Consider the following 27,500-nt stretch of genomic DNA (forward strand, 5'->3'; position numbering starts at 1 on the left):
TGATAAATAAACGGGAAAATCCATGTTTGTCAATGATGAGATAGAAGATAACACTGTCAAGCTTAATCAAAGCTCTTGAAGAAAAAAAATAAAACTGATCATAAAAGCTATAAAAAAAAGATCATTCCAAAATATGCAAAGACAAAAGAAAAAATAAAATAAAATTTGAAATGAAAAATGAATCCAAAAAAAATAAAGACGAATGTAATTTCCCGTTTTGTTTTATCACCGATGAGATCTGACACTGACAGAAATGTGTGACGAGTGGTTTTCTGGAAAGTCGTTGAGACAGCTTGTTGTGATTTCGTTGTCACTTGTTTTTTATGTAAGATATTATCTAATTTTTGACACGTGAGCTCATCGATTTCCCAGGCAACTTGGATCTTAAGCAGATATCAATGATTTTTAAAAAAAACTAAAATGGAAAAGAAAGAAAAAAGTAGTCTTTCCGAGCCATCGGGCCCAGGGAGTCGATGCATCTCAACCAGCTTTCAAGAATAAGCACATTTCACAGTAGAAGTTAGGAGAGAGTTGGACAGGGTAGGGAAGCACACTAACATGCTGCTGGGTGAAACCAGAAGACGACTGTTGGGAGAGGGAGGAGACCTGGCCCTTGTGCAGCGACCCCATCGACATCTTGTTCTCCCCCTGGTAGCCGTCGCGGAGAAGGCCTGGCATCGAGACGTTGCCAGAGGTTGAAGATTGGGCGTTGGACCAATTGTGTTGTATGATGGTGGCTCTGAAGGGATGAGACATTATCACAAGTTAACTCTGTGATGTCATTCAATTAAAAACTCTTCATTAACTGTTGCCTTTATTAAACAACCAAGGCGTTCATCTTTTAAAATAAATCAACTCACCAACACCGACCAAAGTCTGCCGGAAGATTTCAAAAAGCCACTTTTCCCGCTTTAGCAAGGAAAAAGGCATTCTTGACATGCAGGACGAGACATGATGCCTGTTAAGTGATATCACACTTTTTTTCAGTCAGAGGCAACAAAACAGCCTGGTATTTATTTTACACCTGAACAATTTTTTTTTAATTCTCTCCCATCACACGTGAGATGAAGTTTTACCTTTTTACGCCATTATGTTGCAATACTATTATCATATTTTGTTGTTGTTAAATTGAATTCGTATCACTTTTCCATCAAACTTGTCTTACTGTAATATGTTTTGTTTTATATCACTGTAAAGCGCTGAGAGCCTATGACAACAGGGTGAAGCTCTATATAAATGCCATTTATTATTATTATTATTATTATTATTATTATTATTATTATTATTATTATTATTATTATTATTATTATTATTATTATTATCGTTATTATATTTATTATTAAAATGGTGAGAGAATGTGAGCAAAGAGCTGTTTTCAAGGACTCAAATATGGGCCGGTTGAATCCATGGCCAAGTTCTGACAAAACGATCAACAACAGTAAACAATAAGAAACAACCAAACAAATGAATCAACAAAGTGAAAGCCTTACTGTCCTGCCTGTACATTTTCTTCATACATGGTCGAGTTGTCGTCCCCGTCAATTCCAAGATGGTCTTTGGCTTTTTTCTGGAGACAAATGGATCATCACACATTTACCAAGGGAAGGAGAGAAGTAGGAAATATCAAATGGAGAAACCAGGGAGCAGGCACTGGTGTAAGACAAACATCTGAACAAGTGTGTGTGTGAAACGGTGCCAGGCAAAGTAAGAAAGAAAAAGACAAGAAACAAAAGATGCATCCCATAAAATCAGTGTAACATGCATTGTAATAGATTGGAGTTGTTTGGTGTGTATGAATGGAGTTGTCCGGCTGTGTTTATTTATGTTAGACTTCTTTATAGAGGTACACGTTTTGTGTTGTACACATTTTGTGTTGTACACGTTTTGTGTTGTACACGTTTTGTGTTGTACACATTTTGTGTTGTACACGTTTTGTGTTGTACACATTTTGTGTTGTACACATTTTGTGTTGTACACGTTTTGTGTTGTACACGTTTTGCATGTGAAAGTGACTATTGACTCTGCAAATGTATTAGCACTTTCTGTTACTTAGGAACATCGTAAGACGATTGTTTTGTGTTAGGCGAGTTACTGAAAGAACTCTGTCCGAGCTGGTCGTATTATATATCTGTGTTAAATTGACCATATGATTGATAATAAATAAATTGAATTCACGAAGCCTGAGCTGAGTCGTATTATATATCTGTGTTAAATTGACCATATGATTGATAATAAATAAATTGAATTCACGAAGCCTGAGCTGAGTCGTATTATATATTTGTGTTAAATTGACCATATGATTGATAATAAATAAATTGAATTCACGAAGCCTGAGCTGAGTCGTATTATATATCTGTGTTAAATTGACCATATGATTGATAATAAATAAATTGAATTCACGAAGCCTGAGCTGAGTCGTATTATATATCTGTGTTAAATTGACCATATGATTGATAATAAATAAATTGAATTCACGAAGCCTGAGCTGAGTCGTATTATATATTTGTGTTAAATTGACCATATGATTGATAATAAATAAATTGAATTCACGAAGCCTGAGCTGAGTCGTATTATATATCTGTGTTAAACTGACCATATGATTGATAATAAATAAATTGAATTCACGAAGCCTGAGCTGAGCTGAGTCGTTCCAATCGGTTTTTCTTTTCTTTATGAAGGATCTTATCAGCCACAATTTATTCATCCCAGTGTGAGTGTGCGACACATTTAGGTCGTGTCAGCAACAGTCAAAACGCAGAAAATGGATGGTCAAGAAATTCTAGATTTACAAGTAAAAGCAACGAAGAAATAGGAAGACAAAGGAAAATGGTTCAAATAGGAACATGTAGATTCTGAGAGCATTCTATCAAGTATACTTAGTTTGAGATCATTTAAACAAAATAAAATAAAATAAAATAAAAAATTATTTTATATAGCGCAATATCCACTTAACATGTTCAAAGCGCTTTACAAGGGCTCCCTGGCCACAGCAACAATTTCACATGTAGGACGGTACATGATGCCTGTTAGGCAATATTACAATTTTTTCGGACAGAGACAATGCTGTTAACGGCCAGGTGCTCATTTTACACCGTAGTACGGTGAGAAAAAGTGAGTAAAGAGCCTTCTCCAAGGACTCAACTATCCATCACGCGATGCTCAAACCCAGGACCGTCCGATCGGAAAGCGAGTGTCATACCACTAGACCACGTAGCCACATAACCATCTAAAAGTCTCATCCAGACACTAACACTAAATGAGAATCCTTTTCAGCCATGCTCTGAAATTTTATAAATTTTATTGGGGGGTTTTTTGTTGGTTTTTTTTTTTTTCAGTTAGACAATTTTGAACAAAATACCTTTCTAAGAATGATGTCAATGTATCCAGCAATCAGCTGGGAGATCTGTTCTCCTTCTGTCGTCTGCACAGAGTAGTATGTGTCCGAATAGTCTCCAAAATCCTGAAAAGGAGAAGAGAAAACAAAGTAATTCACAATACACATGGTGTTACTAAAAATAGAATTATTTTACTACATGTAAGAGCACCCTTCTGACCAGCGCCAAGCTGAGTCATAATTTTTAAAATATTAAATAATTAAAATTCCCTTTATTCACCCCAAAGGGGAAATTTGTCTTTAGTGTCTATTCCAAGGGAAGACTGCAATAACCCAGGTGTCAATAGCAGTGCAGGCCATTAGCCATTAGTTGCTCTGTTTTTTTTGTTTTTTTTCATTGTCATGTCTCATCCTACATGTTAAGTGTAATTGCTGACTAGGAAAGTGCTTTGATCACATTCGGTGGATAATGCGTTATATTTTAAAATGTTACTGTCTAATTCTTTATGGGAGGCAGCATGGCTCAGCGGTACGGTCTTTGATAGTACCTGAAAGGTACCGAGTTCGATCACCCACCGCTGCGCTGTGTGGCCTTGAGCAAGTCACCTCGCCCTTGGTTAATTTGCTGAACTGCATTGCGGCTGATGCCTGGGTTATTTCAGTCATCCCTGGGAATAGACCCTAGAGACAAATTTCCCCTATGGGATGAATAAAGGGAATTTATCCAAATAAAAATTATTTTATGTAAATGTTTATGTTTACTTCAAAGGTTTTCTATATAAGGCAATGTCAAAGGTCATCTCTATTCTATCCTATAAACTACAACCTAAGATGAATTCATTCTTAAAACAAACAGACGGACTTTATTCATTCAATTCTTTTTTTAAACTTGAGCAAGTATATACCACAATATCCACAAAATGTGCTCAAAACGCTTTACAAGGGGTCCCAGATCAACAGTATCACTTAACTTAGTTGCTATCTGTATAAAAGATGGACCACCTGGCGGTGTTAAAACAACCACAAAGAGCGACTGGCACCAGTTTCATTCCATTTTCAAAGAGGCATTACCCAACAATTGATGTCCGACCATGGACCTCATGGCTCTGAACAACTACTTTCCACTACACATCTCTACCAAATCTTACCAGTGTAAAACTGTTAGGGGAGGCAGCCCATCTGCGTACTGTCGTCAAGGGCCAGGTTTTCATGATCTGTGGATGATGGATTGGGTTCATTCAATACAAAGTGGTCCAGAAACATTCAATACAAAGTGGTCAGGAAAAGCCTATCAGTCAGGCTACCAAAGATAATATACCATTCTTGCATTTCTTTGTTTTTATTAAACAAGTTATTTTTATTGTGCCAATAACGCAACAAGCTTGCAGGTATGTGCTATTAGACAATAAAAATATAACGAGTTTAATAAATACAAAGAAATGAAATAATACGTTTATTCCACTCCTCCCAAGTAATATTATAAGATTTTTCGTGACCAATTGTATGGTATTAGTATTTCTATTCATCATAATTTGTATTTTTCTCCACCTCAATGAATGACAATTTGACCTAAAAAAGAAAAGCGTTGAAGCACCAAAACATTATTTATAATGACCAATCAACTGTCTTTTGCATCACAATTGACACCAATAAATATTATGCAATCCTTGAATAAAACTTTTTATTATTTTACACAGTGCAAAAGATGCAGCCTTGATCACCAACAACCCAGTGAAGCACACAGCACAAGATGAAAGAATAATATCAGATCATACACAACAGTTCATCTATTCAGCCTTCATCTCACCTCTTTAGTCTTTTCATCCACTCTGACCACACTTTCCTTGGTGATTCCCAGCAGACGAGGCACCAGCTTGTTCTTGCCTCGCATCTTTTCCTAAAATAAATAAAAAGAAAGCAAATCTTGTTATTTAAACACATCTTTTCAGGAAATATTTAGTTAATTGAATTTTAAATGTATTGTATGTGACATTTATATTGATGATGTATTGATGCCCTTTTATGCTCTTAATTGTTTTGATACCTTGGTTTTTTGGGGGTTTTTTTTAGTTTTTTTTTAAGCGCTTTGAGGTTTCGACGAAAGGCGCTATATAAATATGTTTATTATTATTATTATTATTGTTATTATTATTATTATTGTTATTGTTATTTTAAAAAAAAAAAATAGTCTGTTTTTCTGTACACTGACAAACCATATGAATGAATGAATGAATGAATGAATGAATGAATGAATGAATGAATGAATGAATGAATGAATGAATGAATATGACTGAATGAATGAATGAATGAATGTATGTATGAATGAATGAATGAACATGACTGAATGAATGAATGAATGAATGAATGTATGTATGAATGTATGTATGTATGTATGTATGAATGAATGTATGAATGAATGAATGAATGAATGAATGAATGAATGAATGAATGAATGAATATGACTGAATGAATGAATGAATGAATGTATGTATGAATGAATGAATGAATATGACTGAATGAATGAATGAATGAATGAATGAATGAATGAATGTATGTATGTATGTATGTATGTATGTATGTATGAATGAATGTATGAATGAATGAATGAATGAATGAATGAATGAATGAATGAATGAATGAATGAATATGACTGAATGGTCTCTATGGACGCTTGCCGTGAATGTGTGCGTCACTTCGAGTTTGTCAGTCTGTTTCTATTATCCAGTTAGTAATCTACCTCCATAAATCTCTGTCTAGTGCAAGTGGTCTTAGCTTTTGAAGGTCATCATGTTTGTTAAGGTGCTGAGGCAGTTGGATGTTTCCTTGTGTTGTTGCAATCAGTTCTTTGGTTGTTGTTTCTAAAATGTATTTGATAGTTTTTGAGATCTTGATTCAATGAATACTTGACCCAGTTTGACGGTTGATGAATCAAAGATTCGACTCTGTCCAACTGAATTTCCACGATAGCACAAGCATTCAAATAAATAAGTGCCTGTGCATAGTAAGCCTTTTAAGTTTGCAATGTTTGAGGTCAAAACCATGTTTTTAATGTTTTCAGGTTAAAATCCACAGTGAAGAAACGTTGCCAGATTCATTTGAATGCACCTACACACTTTATAACTGGACCATTTTCCATTATCAAAGTCTCCAAAGAGTCATCTATATCAATTTCCACAATCCAATTGAAATAAAAATAGAGGCTGAATTCTAGCTTTAAGGGGAAACCACTAAATAGCTGAATACATCGCACCTAAACTTAGCATTAAGGTGGTCCAGACTGGAATCATATTTCTAATGGTATGACACTCAGCATCAGACTGGAACGTCCAGGGTTCGATTCCCACTCTGAGCGGCAAATAGTTGAGTCCTTGGAAAAGGCTCTTCACTCACATTCTCTCACCATACTCAGGTGTAAAACTAGTATCTGACCATTAACAGCGTTGTCTCTTGGAGAAAAAAAAATTGTAGTAATTTCACCAAACAACCGTCATGTCTCGTCCAACATGTTAATGTTTCTGTTGGCTCGGGATCCCTTACAAAGCGCTTTGAGCACGTTTGGTTGATATTGCCTTCAACAAATGCTCTAGTTTGTATGTTTTTGTCTTTCTATGCAACGTCTGATGGATGCAACAACGTACCTTGACCAGGAAGAATGTGATGCCGTACGTCTTTAGAGATCGACAAATCTGGGTGTATTTCACCTTGGCCTCCACCTCAGACAGACCAGCAAATTTTTTGTGTTCCTGAGGGGGAGTTAAAAAAAAAACAAATAGATTCTATGGTTCCTTCATCTTCTTATTCTTCATCATTTATTGTGTTTGTATGTGTCGTGTCTTTGTATGTGTCGTGTCTTTGTATGTGTCTCGTGTCTTTGTATGGGTTGTGTCTTTGTATGGGTTGTGTCTTTGTATGTGTCATGTCTCTGGATGTGTCATGTATTTGTGCTGTATCTTTGTCTGTGTCGTGTCTTTGGTCGTGTCTTAGAATGTGTTGCATCTTTGTATGTGTCGTGTATTTGTATGTGTCATGTCTCTGTATGTGTCATGTATTGGTGCTGTATCTTTGTCTGTGTCGTGTCTTTGGTCGTGTCTCAGAATGTGTCGTGTCTTTATTTGTGCTGTCTTTTTATGTGTCATGTCTTTGTATGTGTCGTGTATTTGTATGTGTTGTGTCTTTGTATGTGTCATGTGTTTGTATGTGTCGTGTATTTGTATGTGTCATCTTTGTATGTGTCGTGTCTTTGTATGTGTTGTGTATTTGTATGTGTCATGTCTTTGTATGTGTCATGTATTTGTATGTGTCATGTCTTTGTATGTGTCATGTCTTTGTATGTGTTATGTATTTGTATGTGTCATGTCTTTGTATGTGTTATGTCTTTGTATGTGTCATGTCTTTGTATGTGTCATGTCTCTGTATGTGTCATGTCTTTGTATGCGTCATGTCTTTGTATGCGTCATGTCTTTGTATGCGTCATGTCTTTGTATGCGTCATGTCTTTGTATGTGTCGTGTATTTTTATGTGTCATGTCTTTGTATGTGTCGTGTATTTGTATGTGTCATGTCTTTGTGCTGTGTCATGTATTTGTATGTGTCATGTCTTTGTATGTGACATGTCTTTGTGCTGTGTCATGTATTTGTATGTGTCATGTCTTTGTGCTGTGTCGTGTATTTGTATGTGTCATGTCTTTGTGCTGTGTCGTGTATCTGTATGTGTCATGTCTTTGTGCTGTGTCGTGTCTTTGTATGTGTCATGTCTTTGTATGTGTCATGTCTTTGTATGTGTCATGTCTTTGTATGTGTCATGTCTTTGTATGTGTCATGTGTTTGTATGTGTCGTGTATTTGTATGTGTCATGTCTTTGTATGTGTCGTGTATTTGTATGTGTCGTGTATTTGTATGTGTCATGTCTTTGTATGTGTTATGTATTTGTATGTGTCATGTCTTTGTGCTGTGTCGTGTATTTGTATGTGTCATGTCTTTGTGCTGTGTCTTTGTGTCACATGTTACATTACACAATTCAATATCATCACGGATAAACAATCGAAATATTAAATTTGAATTTCTGCCAATTCACAAAGTAATTCACAAAAATGAATATAACAAATTCAAAAGAGAACAAAATATCAAACACGAAACCGTTCAGGTTTTTTTTAAAATCCTTATTCAGCCAACATCTCTTTCTTGTTTTTTGGTGTTAATGGCTGATGTGGGGTTCTGAGCCTGAAACATCCTGGGTCAAGTTTATTGTTCTCTTTTGAAGTTGTTTTATTCATTTTTGTGAATTTCTTTTTACAGTCCACAACTTGTAGCAGCTTTGAAATTATTTTGACTCGTGTCAAATCAGAGTTCATTCCCCTTAATTTTTGGAAGCAATTCGGTGATGGTGATAGTGATAGTGTAATTTCATTTCGAATGATATTTCATTCATTATAAGGTTTGAAAAGACAATCGTAAAGTAGGACTGATGAATGAAGTATAACATACCACAAATATTTTCTTCTCTATTGACTTGATCTTCACATATTCTTTGGGGAGAAACTCTTTTAAACTGGGAAATTCAAAGAGAAAAGAAATATTATCATCATAACCCTTTGGATTTGAGGGAAAACACAATTTTACTATAGCATGATAATGATGATGATGATAATAATAATAATAATAATAATACTAATAATAATAATAATAATAATAATAAATAATAATATAATAATAATAATAATAATAATAATAATAATAATAATAATAATAATTATTATAATAATAATAATAATAATAATAATAATAATAATAATAATAATAATAATAATAATAATAATAATAATAATAATAATAATAATAATAATAATAATAATAACAATAATTATAATTTATTTATTTATTTATACAGCGACTGTCCCATACAATATATCCCTAAGCGCACAATATACATGTCATTAAGAAATAACTCTCTCATACTATCAACAACATTTAAAAGATGGGAATACAATTATTATTAGAGAATTTTTATTTTTTATTTCCAGCATCATTATTACCCTGTGTAAAACAGACAACCATACCAGTTACCCTGACCAACTACCTTCTGACATACATGAGAAAAATCTGCAATCATCATTATTACCCTGTGTAAAACAGACAACCATACCAGTTACCCCGACCAACTATCTTCTGACATACATTAGAAAAATCTGCAAAACCCAAACCCTTGTTAAAATTGACAAAAAAACTGACTCTAGAAATCCTGGTTTGTGTCTGGCATCGTTGTGGTCCCCAAACTGTACTTGGCACTGAAGACCACCAAACTGAATGGCCTGCTCCATTGAGACTGGGTGAGCCCCGTTCAAAATGGCATCACGAGTCTGAAATAGAAAAAAAAAAGTTTGAATAAAAGTAAACAATGTTATTGAATATAAATGTAATAATGACAAATAATTCTGTTTTAACTGACTTCAGCCAAAGAGTGTGTAGGGTAACGTAGTTACCAAGAGCTCTCACTTCTCTTAACCGCAATGCTATTGTCACGTGCCAGGCGAGACAGCGAGGTGGGTGTGCTCCGCGTGTATCATGCGCCCTAGGCTTACTGATACAATGAAGGAAATACGAGTAGAAGACGGAAGATGCTTGGCTTCACCAAAAGCGGGAAGTGAGAGCTCTTGGTAACATAACAATCGTTACCTACACGCTCTTTGCTTCAGCCTAGGCCTCTACCTCTGTGCTGTCCAATCTCCTTAGAGATTTGGATACTTTTCAAAACTGAATGTTGTGTGAAAACTGTTCACTGTTACGGTCACTGGTGTGTGTATCGGGTCAAATGAGTGAGTGTCCAGTGTGGGACTAGAGTGTGTAATTGGTGAGAGAGAATGAATGTAAATGTTGCTGCCTGAAGATCGAACAAATAAATAACAATGTAAAATTGAATGTAAGCTTCAATTTAATATAAAATTAATATACTATCTGTTTTCGAATATTAAATTGAAGCTTACACTCAATTTCACATTGATATTTATTGAGAGAGAATTAGAATGGCTTTTTAGAGAGAAAGAATGAAGATAACGGAACTTTATGGAATATAAAGACTTGAGGAAGCAAAATGTTTTATTTAAATTAAAAATGTTTTTTACCGTTCAAAGATCGAGTTTATTATAATTATTCCTAATCTTCATCATTCAAAAAATTATAGAATCATCTACTTAATCTAACATAAAATTAGCATGTCAATACACTCCAGCACAGTTCTACCAAAAACTGTTTCCTCAAACTCATTCCAATGTCCCAAATGTTTTCCTTATTATTGTATGTTATCGTTCTACTCCTTCCTCAAACAAATAAAGATTATTTTCTGAACCTCCCTGTCCACCCATTACTAATTGGGTAGCTCGGTCTGTTAGATCTGGTGGACAGTACTTTGCGATAGACTGACATCCTATCCAAAGGGTAGCAAACAATTTCTATTGTCGATTTCACACTATGGGCTCCATGGGCGGCATGGCTCTGAAAGACGACTTTTTCCAAACAAATTGATGAAAATGTGTGCAAAACGCTTTTCCAAAGACCATACCGTCAAGATGTCCTCAAACATTGACACATAATTCAGACACGACACGACACACACAGACAGAGACACAGAGTACAACTATCCAAGCGTGAGACACGACACAATACACACACACACACACAGAGTACAACTATCCAAGCCTGAGACACAACACACACACACACACACACAGACCCAGAGCCCGAGACACGACACAACAACACACACACACAGAGACACAGAGACAGAGTACAACTATCCAAGCCTGAAACACGACACAACACACACACACACACAGACACACAGAGTACAACTATCCAAGCCTGAGACACGACACAAACACACACAGAGACACAGAGTACAACTATCCAAGCCTGAGACACGACACACACACACACACACAGAGTACAACTATCCAAGCCTGAGACACGACACACACACACACACAGACACACAGAGTACAACTATCCAAGCCTGAGACACGACACACACACACACACACACACACATAGAGAGAGACACAGAGTACAACTATCCAAGCATGAGACCCACTAACCTGCACGTAGAGAAGATTCAACTGGACAGGATCTCTGGCATCCACGTTTTGATCGGAATAGAAAAACTTTCTCCTCAGCAACAATTCCTCGTTGGGGTCAATGTCCTGTTCCCTCAACGTCTTGGAGTGATCCAGCCAGTTTACTGGGAAAACAAGAAACATTTTTCTCAATTCTCTTTCTTTCTTCTCTTAACTCTTTCCTGGCCGATCAGTTTCAATATTTTCCCAAAAATGGCAGGCTTGGCTTACCCAGCAGAAAAATAAGATTTTTTAATTCAAACAAGCTCTCTACAAAATATATTTATGTTCTTATTAATTACACAAAGATCATTCTTCAAAGTTTGTGAGGTACAAAATAAATCTGGATAAGAAAAATGTATATTGTGTCGTGACAAATGTGATGATTTTGCTGTAGGTGGTAAGGAGAGGGTTAACTCACTCAACCCTAACACCGACTATATCCGTAGTTTACCAATGACCAGTGTTACTTTCACCGCCCTATGACTCACTCAACCCTAACACCGACTATATCCGTAGTTTACCAATGACCAGTGTTACTTTCACCGCCCTATGACTCACTCAACCCTAACACCGACTATATCCGTAGTTTACCAATGACCAGTGTTACTTTCACCGCCCTATGACTCACTCAACCCTAACACCGACTATATCCGTAGTTTACCAATGACCAGTGTTACTTTCACCGCCCTATGACTCACTCAACCCTAACACCGACTATATCCGTAGTTTACCTATGACCAGTGTTACTTTCACCGCCCTATGACTCACTCAACCCTAACACCGACTATATCCGTAGTTTACCAATGACCAGTGTTACTTTCACCGCCCTATGACTCACTCAACCCTAACACCGACTATATCCGTAGTTTACCAATGACCAGTGTTACTTTCACCGCCCTATGACTCACTCAACCCTAACACCGACTATATCCGTAGTTTACCAATGACCAGTGTTACTTTCACCGCCCTATGACTCACTCAACCCTAACACCGACTATATCCGTAGTTTACCAATGACCAGTGTTACTTTCACCGCCCTATGACTCACTCAACCCTAACACCGACTATATCCGTAGTTTACCAATGACCAGCGTTACTTTCACCGCCCTATGACTCACTCAACCCTAACACCGACTATATCCGTAGTTTACCTATGACCAGTGTTACTTTCACCGCCCTATGACTCACTCAACCCTAACACCGACTATATCCGTAGTTTACCAATGACCAGTGTTACTTTCACCGCCCTATGACTCACTCAACCCTAACACCGACTATATCCGTAGTTTACCTATGACCAGTGTTACTTTCACCGCCCTATGACTCACTCAACCCTAACACCGACTATATCCGTAGTTTACCAATGACCAGTGTTACTTTCACCGCCCTATGACTCACTCAACCCTAACACCGACTATATCCGTAGTTTACCAATGACCAGTGTTACTTTCACCGCCCTATGACTCACTCAACCCTAACACCGACTATATCCGTAGTTTACCAATGACCAGTGTTACTTTCACACCGCCTATGACTCACTCAACCCTAACACCGACTATATCCGTAGTTTACCTATGACCAGTGTTACTTTCACCGCCCTATGACTCACTCAACCCTAACACCGACTATATCCATAGTTTACCAATGACCAGTGTTACTTTCACCGCCCTATGACTCACTCAACCCTAACACCGACTATATCCGTAGTTTACCTATGACCAGTGTTACTTTCACCGCCCTATGACTCACTCAACCCTAACACCGACTATATCCGTAGTTTACCAATGACCAGTGTTACTTTCACCGCCCTATGACTCACTCAACCCTAACACCGACTATATCCGTAGTTTACCAATGACCAGTGTTACTTTCACCGCCCTATGACTCACTCAACCCTAACACCGACTATATCCGTAGTTTACCAATGACCAGTGTTACTTTCACCGCCCTATGACTCACTCAACCCTAACACCGACTATATCCGTAGTTTACCTATGACCAGTGTTACTTTCACCGCCCTATGACTCACTCAACCCTAACACCGACTATATCCGTAGTTTACCTATGACCAGTGTTACTTTCACCGCCCTATGTATTTATTGCATTTTTATGACGTCATGCCTACTTTCTATATTGCTTTGTGTTGATGTCATTTAAATCGTCAAGAGCCTCATGGTTGAGGATACTGTGTGCTCTAAAAGAGTCAATTATTATTATTATTATTATAACCAACTTCCTGTTTGACTGGACAGTTTACAGAGCTGCCATCCACCATCTTCTGACTTACATTCGTCGTCTGTGTGAAGTTTCTTTTTCATTTCCTCCAGCTTCTTCTGGTCTTTGGCAATGGATTTGTCTCGCTTCAGGGTCAAGGTCTTTTCCTTCTCGTCATCACCAAGGTCACGAACCAGCGAGTATTCCTCGTGGTTGGTGATGCCTGAAATTAAAAAGGAAACAAAAAAAATTGAAAATATTTTATCTTATAAATATGCATCCTTGCATAGAATATTTCCGAGACTAACATTTTGCTCAAATCAGTAGCTGAAAAGAATGTTAAGATTGTTTTTAAAGACACACATACAAGCATTGGCTGGCTGTCACACTAGTACTCTTAAAGCAGACATGTCAACTTGAAAATTAAAAAATTCGTAGTTACTAGGATATGTGGTCTAGTGGTATGAGTTTGAGCCTCGCTCGGCGCGTAGTTGAGTCTTTGGAAAAGGCTCTTTACTCACATTCTCTCACTGTACTCAGGTGTAAAATGAGTTAACAGATTTGTTTCTGTCGAAAAAATTGTAAGATTGCCTAACAGGCATCATGTCTCGTTCTACATATTATTACGTGTTGTTGTTAGCTAGGGACCTGTTGTAAAGCGCTTGATCACGTTTCGTAGATATTGCGCTATATAAAAAGCTTAAAAAGCTCTTTCTCTTTTTCTCTTCTTTTTTTAATGTCCTTTAGGTTAACTTATAGACCAACAATTTACTCTCACAAGGGTTAAATAATAACACACCACTGGGTCATGAAGATAAAGACAAAATAATCCGATTGAGCCCCTTACCCATTCTGCTGCAGATTGTGATCATCAAGGACCCAATGGTGTGGGAGTCATCCACTTGGAGCTTTTTGGTCATGCCGTCCAGGGTTCGAACCTTCAGGAACCGATGCTTCTTCTTGTACTCCATCAGATCCCCGTTACGCAGCAGGTAATACTCCAGACTGCGGCCTTGCTCCAGCCAGACGCCTTTCTTGGGGTCGTCGTCGGCCAGGAAGAGGCCGAATTCACCCGCTGCAAGGAAATCAATGAGAAGAGTTTAGGTGTGCATTGTAGCAGGTCTGATAAGCGATGAACAAAATGATGGGCTGGTTTCAACATTGGTGTCATGGGGATAGTTTGGCAATGATTAGGGGGGGGGGGGGGGGGGGGGGGGGGGATTTCTATTGTAAAAATAAACCTATAACTTATAAATATATATATAACAAAATGATGAGCTGGTTTCAACATTGGTGTCATGGGGATAGTTTGGCATTGATTAGGGGAGGGGGGGGGGGGGGGGGGGATTTCTATTGTAACAATAAGCCTTATACTTATATATATATATATAACAAAATGATGGGCTGGTTGCAACATTGGTGTCATGGGAATAGTTTGGCATTGATTAGGGGGGGGGGGGATTTCTATTGTAACAATAAGCCCATAACTTATGTATTATATATATATATATATATATATATATATATATATATATATTATATATATATATATATATATATATATATATATATATATATATATATATATATATTTAAGGGGGGGGGGGGGTTGGGTTTTTTTATGACCTAATAATGTAATTATTAACTTATTCATCATTTGTTTTTCAAAACTGGAAATGACAATTTAAACTATTTGACAGTCTTGAAATTATTCATATATAAACTACCTCTGGCTGTGAAGCCAACTCCTTATTGATATACACATTACATATTATATGATGACATGTTTTTATTATCTATTGATTAAAATATGTAAATTATAACACGTCTGTACCAAAAATGTCCTTTTTTGAGGTGTAATAAAAAGATTATGATTAATATTATTATTATTATAATTATTATTATTATTATTATTATTATTATTATTATTATTATTATTATTATTATTATTATTATTATTATTATTATTATTATTATTATTATTATTATTATTATTTATAATTATTATTATTATAATTATTATTATTATTATTATTATTATTATTATTATTATTATTATTATTATTATTATTATTATTATTATTATTATTATTATTATTATTTATTATCATTATTATTATTATTATCATTATTATTATTATTATTATTATTTATAAGCACTGTAATAATTTCCAGCACTAAATGGGTCCCATGGATTCCAGGACGACAGACAGACAAAAACACAAAATCCTGTAAGCATCTACTTACGATTGCCCGGATTGGCTTCTGGAATACGTTCCCGTATCATGCGACAGGCGTCGTAGACAATGGTGGACGGTTCAAACTGCATCGTCTTGATGACGCTCTGCTCCACCACGCTGATCTTCAACGACAGGGTTGCCATGGTGATTTGGGATATTTACCCACTTCCAACAAGACTCAAATGACGGTGGGTTGTTGTGGTTGTGGTTGTTGTTGTTGTGGTTGTTGCTGTTGTTGTTGTTGTTGTTGTTGTTGTTGTGGTGACCAAGCAACAAGTGAATATATTGTTATAAAATACCCTATGCCTAGTCTATATCAAACTCTTTTCACAACGTTTTGGGATCAAGTATTTATGTAGAACTGGTGGGGGCTTGCTGTTGATTGAGTAATTAATCTCAATTTTATCTCAATACATCGGTTGACGTTTTACTATCGGAATCTGGAAAGTCTGTCTGTCTTTTTTTGTTTCGTTATCGCTTTTCAAATTGACAATTTTGCTTGTCTTGGTTCCCTTCACCTCTAATTTCTGACAAATTCCAAGGAATTCAACGATGCCTCTTGTCTTTAATCTCTCTTTGTCAATCAATCTTTCACCTCTTATTTCCGTTTCTTAAACTTCAAGTCTTCATTCTGAGTTGGAGATAGTAATGTACATACATACAATTTTTATCTCTTTTTCTGAGAGTCGAAGCCCAAAAGAAATATCATCAGGTGACTCCGAAGTCAGTTGAATGAAGGCTGGTGCCGTGTCTGTCTTGGTTTGTCAATGATTTAGGGGGGATAAAGGTTAACGTAGTGGTAGAAATAATGGTGGTACTGATAATGGGGTTTGTGGCGTTTATTTAGAATATTTTCTAGTTTCTTTGTCTTATTATACAGGGTGTTGATAAAGTAGTCGTCGTTGTTGTTGTTATTGTTGTTGTTGTTGTTGTTGTCGTCCTTCCTCCTGCAATATTCTTTCTTCTTCTTCTTCTTCTTCTCTTTGTTTAGTGTCTCAGTAAGGGCGAAATATTGGTGGAAATCTGGGAAGAAAATGAGATAGAAAAAGAATTATGAAAGTTGTTTCATATAATATATATATTTATAATATAGGGGGGTCCGGGTAATTCCGTTGGTAGAGCTCTCCCTCCGTAAGCAAAGGGACAGAGATTGATCCCTCCCCCTATCCACCCAGCAGTGATTGGGTAGCTGGGTCTCAATAGACCAGCATCCTATCCAATGGGTAGCAAGCAATTGCTGTTGTCTTGTTTCCCAATACAGAAACAAAGATACACTCTGGCCCCCGTGGGCCCAGTGGCTCCAAAGAACACAGAATTTGTAAATAAACACAGTATGACTTGTGATCAACAAAAAAAGCAAAACATCGATTAAGATGGGGGGGGGGGAGGGCGGGGGGTAACTAACCAGTAGCATTTTGACCAATCCAAAAAAAAAGGCTTTGTCACCCACCGTCAAAGTCACGTGTCCAAGCACATCGCGTTGTTTCCCAACGAGAGACAGAATGCCGGCACCCTGCTCTGTGTTCTTGTTTATAGATAGGACGAAGTTGACGTCACTCAGATCTTTGTTATTATTTTTTGACAGCCAAGTTTATGAGTTATTAACCAGACTATAAAAATTCAAGGTTACACATGGTTTTGTGTGTTGGTCCGTTATATTTCCGGGTGGCAATGCTGTGAGTTTCTTAGCCAAGAGCACACCATCTTTTTGAAAAAAACGAAAGAGCTGCGCGTCGCTATAGATAGTATGTCTTTGGCTAAAAAAACTCACAACATTGCCATCCAGAAATACTCTTTAACTGTCCAATACACAAAACTCTGTGTAACCATGAACGTCTGATTAATACAGTTTAGTGATAATTACTCAAAAACGTGGACGACAAAACACAATAACAAAGACCCGAATGACGTCAATTTCGTTCTATCTATAAGTTCAGCACAATAACAAAATGTTTAAAATACCATCAAATCTGAACCAGATTATATTAGTAGAAGTGTGCACCCTGCACACAGTGCAATGCATTCACTCACCCGTGACCATTCTCAAGGACGCAGTGATCTGTTCGTCTCAATTTACATCAAATATGGGAACTCACAGCGTGAGAAAGGAAAAATGTGAATCACTATTGCTATAACACTGGTGTCATCAAACACGCTTCTATAGATAGTATGCGCTTGGCTAAGAAGCTCATAACATTGCCATCCGGAAGTATAACGGACCATCACACAAAACTGTGTGTATCCATGAACGTTTATAGTCAGTTTAATACAGTTCAGTGAGCATTACTCATAAACGCGGATGGCAAAAAAAAAAAAACAATAACAAAGACCTGAGTGACGTCATCTTCGAACTATCTATAAGAAAAGAGAAAGGAAACCAACTGTAGAACAGCCATGTCAAACACAATGTCGTTTCCTGTTTTGGATCAATAGTGTTCATCTTATCATGTATCATATAGTATCTGTCATTGAAGAAGAAATCAAGGAGATTAAAATAACTTTCACACTTCCAACAACTCTATTCGGTGAGATCATAAAACGACACATTGAATTTATCAACGAACTACGAACTGCCCAGTCCAGTGGACAATCGGACTTAAACGAAAACTAAATCAGACAGGCATTTCAAGGAAGTGACTTTCCAACGGACTTCATTCACCAACTGAAACGTTCTCACAAAACCATTCCACGTCTTTATACTATCCAAACAAAATGTCCAACAACACCACAGCACCCTGCCCTGCCCTGCCCTGACCTCGAGACAGACCCACGTGTTATCATTATTAATTATTACTAATCCCAAAATGACTACCATTAGCATCGTCACCGCCACTGACTACCACCACCATCATGACTACCACCACCATCAACACCACCTCCACCACCATCCCAGCATCAATCAAGCCATAATTTCATTCAACCCCACCAGATATTATTCTATTATAGCAATCTATTTATTTCATTGAACAAAATGAAGAGCAAGCAAGCAAGCTATAAAAAGACAGGACAATTAATTTTAATCACCCGTTGAACCCCGTATTAACCTCCCAGTCAAATTGCACCAGGCCACGGACTCCCGTATGGCGTGTAGCATGGGGGGGGGGGGGGGGGCTCAGGGCGTCCCTAATAAATGCACGTGCCGCATCTGCGCGTGTGCTCCACTCACCATCCGGTTGTAACGCTAACGTCAACAATTTAATGACAACTTTAAAACTGTAGGATTTAAATCTCCCAAAATGCCAAAATTGCCACTCGTCTCTTCCCATCAGGACGGTCAGATTGGCAGTTTGAAGGTTGAATCAAACCAAACACAACAAAAAAGGAAAAACTTCGCGATTTTGGAATATTCTTATTTTCCGGTTTGTTTTATTCTTTATTGTTGAGGATTTGTTTGTTTGTTGTTTGTTTTTTCTTTCTATTTCTTTTAACAAGGGGGTTGGGGCTTTCGTCGAGTTGTTTGCTTCTTTTGTTTTATCATTGTTGTTTTGTTTTTTGTGATATTTGTTTTTTTGTTGTTTTGTTTTGTTTCGTTTGGGTGTTTTATTTTTGATTTTTGTTTTTTGTTGTTGTTTTGTTTGTTTTTTGCTTTTTTTTTTTTGTTGGGTGAAGGGATGTTTTGGGTTGTCGCTTTTTTTTTTTTTTTTTTTGTTTTGTTTTGTTGTTCTTTTTCTTTGCTTTTTTGTTTTGCTTTTGCCTTGTTTTGTTTTTGTCATACCATTGATTTCACCGGATTTTCACCTGATCGCCAGAGGGACAAGTTGAATATTTCAACAAAGCAAGACACAGACTCAAAGCACTGTAGGCTCAGGGCGTCCCTAATAAATGCACGTGCCGCATCTGCGCGTGTGCTCCACTCACCATCCGGTTGTAACGCTAACGTCAACAATTTAATGACAACTTTAAAACTGTAGGATTTAAATCTCCCAAAATGCCAAAATTGCCACTCGTCTCTTCCCATCAGGACGGTCAGATTGGCAGTTTGAAGGTTGAATCAAACCAAACACAACAAAAAAGGAAAAACTTCGCGATTTTGGAATATTCTTATTTTCCGGTTTGTTTTATTCTTTATTGTTGAGGATTTGTTTGTTTGTTGTTTGTTTTTTCTTTCTATTTCTTTTAACAAGGGGGTTGGGGCTTTCGTCGAGTTGTTTGCTTCTTTTGTTTTATCATTGTTGTTTTGTTTTTTGTGATATTTGTTTTTTGTTGTTTTGTTTTGTTTCGTTTGGGTGTTTTATTTTTGATTTTTGTTTTTTGTTGTTGTTTTGTTTGTTTTTTGCTTTTTTTTTTTTTTGTTGGGTGAAGGGATGTTTTGGGTTGTCGCTTTTTTTTTTTTTTTTTTTTTGTTTTGTTTTGTTGTTCTTTTTCTTTGCTTTTTTGTTTTGCTTTTGCCTTGTTTTGTTTTTGTCATACCATTGATTTCACCGGATTTTCACCTGATCGCCAGAGGGACAAGTTGAATATTTCAACAAAGCAAGACACAGACTCAAAGCACTGTAGGTGATAAACAATTTCAATAATAAATAAATACCATTAAATTTTTAAAAATTAAAAATTTAAACTGTCAATTATTTCTACGTTTTAAGTCCATCGTGATATAAATGACAAAAATTATATAAATTTGGCATTTTTGACCAAACCAATCTGACAACCCCGACCACGACAATAGACTGTAATAATTGGCCAGCCACTTTGTCATGGAAACAGAGCGTGAATACGTCACTAACACAATCAATGCGGGCAAGATGGATGAACAAACTACAGCCGAGGCTAAACGTTAAATAATACTTTAGTATAGTAAGCCACTTTATTTTGACATCCATAAAACCAGCAATTACAACGGCTGTGTTCGCAGCGTGTCATTATCAACGGCCTACTTAGATTGTCCATCGTCCGCGAGGCCCACTTCTTCTGTGGGGTAGTTGCACACATATGTAATGGCTTGTGATCGTATAGTGGTGTTTTTGATAGATGGTAGTATTATCCTTTGCGTCGTGTTGTAGATGTTAATAATGACGAAAGAGTTCAGGGGTCGGTGATGATAATTGAATGCACAACATCAATACATTCAAATAAAAGTCCAGATTCCAAGTTTCATTTCTTACAGTTTTATTTGTTGTGATAAATTCAAAATCCAAATCATGATAAATTCCAAATCCAAATCAAATAGCATGGTCATAATTCAATCAGTTTTATAAATTCCAAATCCGTAAAATCAGTCCACATGTAAAGTCAATTTTGTCTAAGTAACCATTTTCAATATTCGTGGAATATTTCTAAGTCCGTAAAAGCAAATAAATGATCGTGAGCACAAAAGGTTTAAAGTGTGCAGCTCATGGTCAAGTTGAATCCTCCCGTTTTCCTCGAAACATCCTCTTTTATCCCTATCAAAACTTTACCCACAGTTCCATTGTTTCCACGCCCCCTTGCAGTTTTTGACAGTTCCCTGTCAGTCTATAATCCAACCCCTAAGAGTAAGACCAAATCATAATCAAACCTGAAACGTCAATTCCTACATATTGGTGTTAAACCCCGCCTTTTATGATATAATATTACTTTTGGTAAACGTTAGTTCAGTACGCCCAAATAATCTGTACGCCCAAATAATAAATTCCAACTATAATTTGATGCTATTATCCCCAATAACCAAGTAACACCGATCAAAGAAAGTAATTTTCTAGTACTCAATATAATGACCAATCCTTTAACTTTGGAACGTAAAACTGACCTAGACTACTCAATATAATGACCAAGTTTAACTGATATACAAGCACTGTGAACTCATTAAACCCACTTGCTATAAGCTAACTCTCTTACACTTCCACTGTCCACGAGGCCCACTTCTTCCACTGTCCACGAGGCCCACTTCTTCCACTGTCCACGAGGCCACTCTTCCACGTCACGAGGCCCACTTCTTCCACTGTCCACGAGGCCCACTTCTTCCACTGTCCACGAGGCCCACTTCTTCCACTGTCCACGAGGCCCACTTCTTCCCGTCCACGAGGCCCACTTCTTCCACTGTTCCACGAGGCCCACTTCTTCCACCGTCCACGAGGCCCACTTCTTCCACTGTCACGAGGCCCACTTCTTCCACTGTCCACGAGGCCCACTTCTTCCACTGTCCACGAGGCCCACTTCTTCCACTGTCCACGAGGCCCACTTCTTCCACTGTCCACGAGGCCCACTTCTTCCACTGTCCGCGAGGCCCACTTCTCCTCTGTCCACGAGGCCCACTTCTTCCACTGTCCACGAGGCCCACTTCTTCCACTGTCCGCGAGGGCCACTTCTTCTACTGTCCACGAGGCCCACTTCTTCCACTGTCCACGAGGCCCACTTCTTCTACTGTCCACGAGGCCCACTTCTTCCACCGTCCGCGAGGCCCACTTCTTCTACTGTCCACGAGGCCCACTTCTTCCACTGTCAACGAGGCCCACTTCTTCCACTGTCCAGGAGGCCCACTTCTCCACTGTCCACGAGGCCCACTTCTTCACTGTCCACGAGGCCCACTTCTTCTACTGTCCACGAGGCCCACTTCTTTCACCGTCCACGAGGCCCACTGTCCACGAGGCCCACTTCTTCCACCGTCCACGAGGCCCACTTCTTCACTGTCCACGAGGCCCACTTCTTCCACCGTCCACGAGGCCCACTTCTTCACTGTCCACGAGGCCCACTTCTCCTCCCGTCCACGAGGCCCACTTCTTCCACCGTCCACGAGGCCCATTTCTCCACCGTCCACGAGGCCCACTTCTTCACTGTCCACGAGGCCCACTTCTTCCACTGTCCACGAGGCCCACTTCTTCCACTGTCCACGAGGCCCACTTCTTCCACTGTCCACGAGGCCCACTTCTTCCACCATCCACGAGGCCCACTTCTTCCACCGTCCACGAGGCCCACTTCTTCCACCGTCCACGAGGCCCACTTCTTCCACCGTCCACGAGGCCCACTTCTTCCACTGTCCACGAGGCCCACTTCTTCTACTGTCCACGAGGCCCACTTCTTCCACTGTCCACGAGGCCCACTTCTTCCACTGTCCACGAGGCCCACTTCTTCCACTGTCCACGAGGCCCACTTCTTCCACCGTCCACGAGGCCCACTTCTTCCACCGTCCGCGAGGCCCACTTCTTCCACCGTCCGCGTTCAGAGCGTGGCCATCTATCTACCTACCATGCCATGCTCAACCATTACGTTTCATCACCTAATAAACTTAGTGACTTTCTTCCTTATTTATCCGAGATGTGTCAGATCTATCTCGCTTTCATTTAACCAAATTATTTATAAGTAAATATCAACTGCATATTTGACTCATATATTGTTAAATATTGTATGGACGTGCGTCTGTGTGGCCTTGTGCTATGACACTCGCTTTCGGATCGGAAGCTCATGGGTTTGAGCGTTGCCATCGTTTAGTTATAGCCTGACACTGAAACCCAAAAAGACTGGCATTCTGACGTGTTTATTTGGTTTTTGCACCGCCAAGTGAGTTGTCGTTATTAGAGCTCATGGAAACAAGTGGTCCCATTGGTTGAACTATTGAATACAACTCACGATTTGTTTTCTTTTGTGGCCAAAGACTGGCATTTTGACCTCATATTTTGGTCAGTGTCAGGCTATAGATAGTATGCGCTTGGCTAAGAAGCTCATAACATTGCCATCCGGAAGTATAACGGATCAACACACAAAACTGTGTAATCATGAATATTTATAGTCGGGGTAATACAGTTTAGTGAGAATCACTCACAAACGAGGATGGCAAAATACAATAACAAAGGCTTGAGTTACGTCATCTTCGTTCTATCTATAACAAACGATGGCGACGGTTTGAGCCTCGCTCGGTGCATAGTTGAGTCCTTGGAAAAGACTCTTTACTCACATTATCTCACCGTACTCAGAATTAAAATGAGTACATTGTCCTTAACAGCGTTGTCTCTGTCGGGAAAAAATATATTGCCTAACAGGCGTCATGTCTCGTTCTACATGTCACATGTTGCTGTTGGTCATGGACCCCTTTAAAGCGCATTGAGCACGTTAAGTGGATAATGCGATATATAAAAGCTCAAAGCTCAAGTTTTACGTTCTTTTACATAGCTTATTATGAGATGTGTCGGTGTGTGTTTGTGTGTGTATGTGTGTGTGTTTGTGTGTGTGTTTGTGTGTGAGGGAGGGAGGGAGAGAGAGAGAGAGAGAGAGAGAGAGGGAGGGAGGGAGAGAGAGAGGGAGGGAGGGGGAGAGAGAGGAGGAGAGAGAGGAGAGAGAGAGAAGAGAGAGAGAGAGAGAGGAGAGAGAGAGAGAGAGAGAGAGAGAGAGAGAGAGAGAGAGAGAGAGAGAGAGAGATGACATAATATGAATGAATTGGATTTGATGTGTAGGATGGGGGATGTGCGTATGCGTGTCACCAACCATTTGACTCATACCAGATTGGTGATAAATACAATGAATTCATGTGGAGCTAGGCCTCGGTACTTCCATAAGCTTATAAAATGTTTGAGTGTGTGAGGTTTTCTATCGAGTATTGGTGAGATTGACTTGATGTGTAAGATGTGGGTGGGTGGAGGGGGGGGGGGGGGGCATGTACGTGTATTTGGAGTGCGTGGTAGGGGGGTGGGTGTGGGTGCGGGTTATCATCCTGCTCCCATGAGTGACATGGACAGATAAGTGACCCCCCCCCCCCCACCACACACACACACACACACACACACACACACTGTGTCAAAGGATGAGCAAACAAGATATTCAACTCACTTTTTAAAAAACACGTATTTAAATATTGTGGCTATCGATAGAACGAAGATGACGTCACTCAAGCCTTTGTTATTGTATTTTGCCATCCGCGTTTATGAGTACTTCTCACTAAACTCTATTAACCAAACTATAAAAGTTTATGGTTACACAATTTTGTGTGTTGGTCCGTTATACTTCCTTCCGGGTCGCATTGTTATGAGCTTCTTAGCCAAGCGCATACTATCTATAAAACTCGTCTGTCAAATATCGATCGATTCAAATCATTCCTCATCTTGACAAAAACGTTCAAACCTGGGACGTCCACGTCCACGATATCAATATGACAGTTTGGGGCTTTTTTGCCAGGATGTGAGGGTCATTTATTTGAATCGATCGATATTTGAAGGACGAGTTTTCTGGCCCAAATTGTTCACACGTGTTTTTTCAGAGTCGGGCAGAATTAATTACAGGAAGGAGATGAACTCACTCAACTCTAACACAGACTATAGATAGTTCGAAGATGACGTCATTCGGGTCTTTGTTATTGTTTTTTGCCATACGCGTTTATGAGTACTACTCACTGAACTGCATTAACCTGACTATAAACTTTCATGGATACTCATAGTTTTGTGTGTTGGTCCGTTATACTTCCGGATGGCAATGTTATGAGCTTCTTAGCCAAGCGCATTCTATCTATATCCGTAGTTTACCGGGGTTACTTTTACCCTATCCCTATTTATTATATTTTTATTATGAGAAAATTTATAGATAGTATGCAGATGACGTCACTCAGGCCTTTGTTATGGTTTTTGCCATCCGCGTTTGTGAGTTGTTCTCACTAAACTGTTTTAACCAGACTATAAAAGTTCATGGTTACACATTTTTTTTACACACAGAGTTTGTGTGTTGGTCCGTTATACTTCCGGATGGCAATGTTATGAGCTTCTTAGCCAAGCGCATTCTATCTATATCCGTAGTTTACCGGGGTTACTTTTACCCTATCCCTATTTATTATATTTTTATGAGAAAATTTATAGGCGTAGTATCGAAGCTAATGTTTGTTTTTTTTTATAGATTTTACATGTTACTGATAGTTGAATACAACTTATCTATGTACGTGGCCATTTTCAAATCATTTTCTCCCATTTCGAAAAGCAGCAAAAATCTCTAGGATTGAGTGAGTTAAAAAGGACCGATGGTGACCAGCGCGCGCGTGTGTGTGTGGGTGTGTGTGAGTGCGTGAGTGAATGGGAGCACTTAAAACTATTGAAGTAGCTGTCATGGTGAGTGAGTATCTGTGGGATTGTTGGATGAAGTTATTATTGTCATGGCCATGTGGTGATAAACAGTAATACACTGACTAGTGGGTCTCTCTCTCTCTCTCTCTCTCTCTCTCTCTCTCTATATATATATATATATATATATATATATATATTATATATATATATATATATATATATATATATATCTCCTCTCACTCTCTCTCTCTCTCTCTCTCTTTCTCTTTCTCTCACTCACTCACTCTCTCTCTCTCACTCTCTCTCTATCTCTCTCTCTCTATCTCTCCTCTCACTCTCTCTCTCTCTTTCTCTTTCTCTCACTCACTCACTCTCTCTCTCTCACTCCACTCCTCCCCCCTCTCTCTCTCTCTCTCTCTCTCTCTCTCTCTCTCTCTCTCTCTCACTCACTTACTCTCTCTCTCTCTCTCTCTCTCTCTCTCTCTCTCTCTCTCTCTCTCTCTCTCTCTCTCACTCACTTACTCTCTCTCTCCCTCTCTCTCTCTCTCTCTCTCTCTCTCTCTCTCTCTCTCTCTCTCTCTCTCTCTCTCTCTGCCTCTCTATATCTATCTATCTATCTCCAACCAATCGCAAGCATACCTCCATGATACATACATATATACAATCACACACACATGATACATACATACATACATACATACATACGTACGTACGTACGTACGTACGTACGTACATACACATACACACACACACACACACCCACACCCACACCCACCCACACGCACGCACGCACGCACGCACGTCTGGTTAATACAGTTAAGTGAGAATTACTTATAAACGCGGATGACAAAAAACAATAACAAAGACCTGAGTGACGTCAACTTCATTCTATCTATATCCTGACCCAAGGACTTGTCTTTTTGCTTGACGTCATTCCAGATGCGTACACCGCCTATAGATAGTATGCGGTTGGCTAAGAAGCTCATAACATTGCCATCCGGAAGTATAACGGGCCAACACACAAAACTATGTGTAACCATGAACTTTTATAGTCTGGTTCAGACAATGTAGTGAGAAGTACTCATAAACGCGGATGGCAAAAACAATAACAAAGACTTGATTTGACGTCATCTTCGTTCTATCTATAGATAGTTCGAAGATGACGTCACTCAGGTCTTTGTTATTGTTTTTGCCATCCGCGTTTTATGAGTAATGCTCACTGAACTGTATTAACCTGACTATAAACATTCATGGATACACACAGTTTTGTGTGTTGGTCCGTTGTACTTCCGGATGGCAATGTTATGAGCTTCTCAGCCAAGCGCATACTATCTATAGATGATGTGCCTTTGGCTAAGAAACTCACAACACTGCCATCCGGAAGTATACCGGACCAACACACAATACTATGTGTAACCTTAAACATGAATAGTAACAGTTTAGTGAGAATTACTCACAGACACGTCGTTTTTTAAATTATTTTTTTTTATCGTAGGCAGGGCGAGTAAGCAGACGTGAAAACCATTGAGATGAGTGGAGACAAAAACATGTTTGAATATCCTTGTCATTTGACTGGTGTGCTCACGTGTTCTACTGTGGATTGAAGGGACAGCGACCATTGGACACAGTTACACACTACAACTACGAAAAGC

General features: G+C 38.6%; 1 protein-coding gene across 35 annotated transcripts in view; it reads right to left on the bottom strand.

Moving 5' to 3' along the window:
* LOC144960773 (talin-1-like) overlaps nucleotides 1–27,500 on the bottom strand; it is a 146,447-nt gene that overhangs the window by 110,604 nt on the left and 8,343 nt on the right. For all 35 annotated transcript variants that reach the window (XM_078894103.1, XM_078894101.1, XM_078894102.1 and 32 more), the window contains exons 2-13: nucleotides 15,903–16,918; nucleotides 14,503–14,730; nucleotides 13,729–13,878; nucleotides 11,421–11,563; nucleotides 9,562–9,689; nucleotides 8,818–8,881; nucleotides 6,973–7,077; nucleotides 5,142–5,231; nucleotides 4,483–4,548; nucleotides 3,359–3,460; nucleotides 1,491–1,567; nucleotides 559–739 (exon numbers count right to left, since the gene is read on the bottom strand). In XM_078894103.1, coding sequence (XP_078750229.1) covers nucleotides 559–739; nucleotides 1,491–1,567; nucleotides 3,359–3,460; nucleotides 4,483–4,548; nucleotides 5,142–5,231; nucleotides 6,973–7,077; nucleotides 8,818–8,881; nucleotides 9,562–9,689; nucleotides 11,421–11,563; nucleotides 13,729–13,878; nucleotides 14,503–14,730; nucleotides 15,903–16,038 — 1,470 coding nt within the window. In that variant the 5' untranslated portion in view covers nucleotides 16,039–16,918. The remainder of the gene's footprint in view (nucleotides 1–558; nucleotides 740–1,490; nucleotides 1,568–3,358; nucleotides 3,461–4,482; nucleotides 4,549–5,141; nucleotides 5,232–6,972; nucleotides 7,078–8,817; nucleotides 8,882–9,561; nucleotides 9,690–11,420; nucleotides 11,564–13,728; nucleotides 13,879–14,502; nucleotides 14,731–15,902; nucleotides 16,919–27,500) is intronic.

Source organism: Berghia stephanieae, chromosome 15 (genome assembly GCF_034508935.2).
Source record: "Berghia stephanieae isolate SIO BIC M18660-M18661 chromosome 15, UCSD_Bste_1.3, whole genome shotgun sequence".
NCBI lineage: Eukaryota > Metazoa > Mollusca > Gastropoda > Nudibranchia > Aeolidiidae > Berghia > Berghia stephanieae.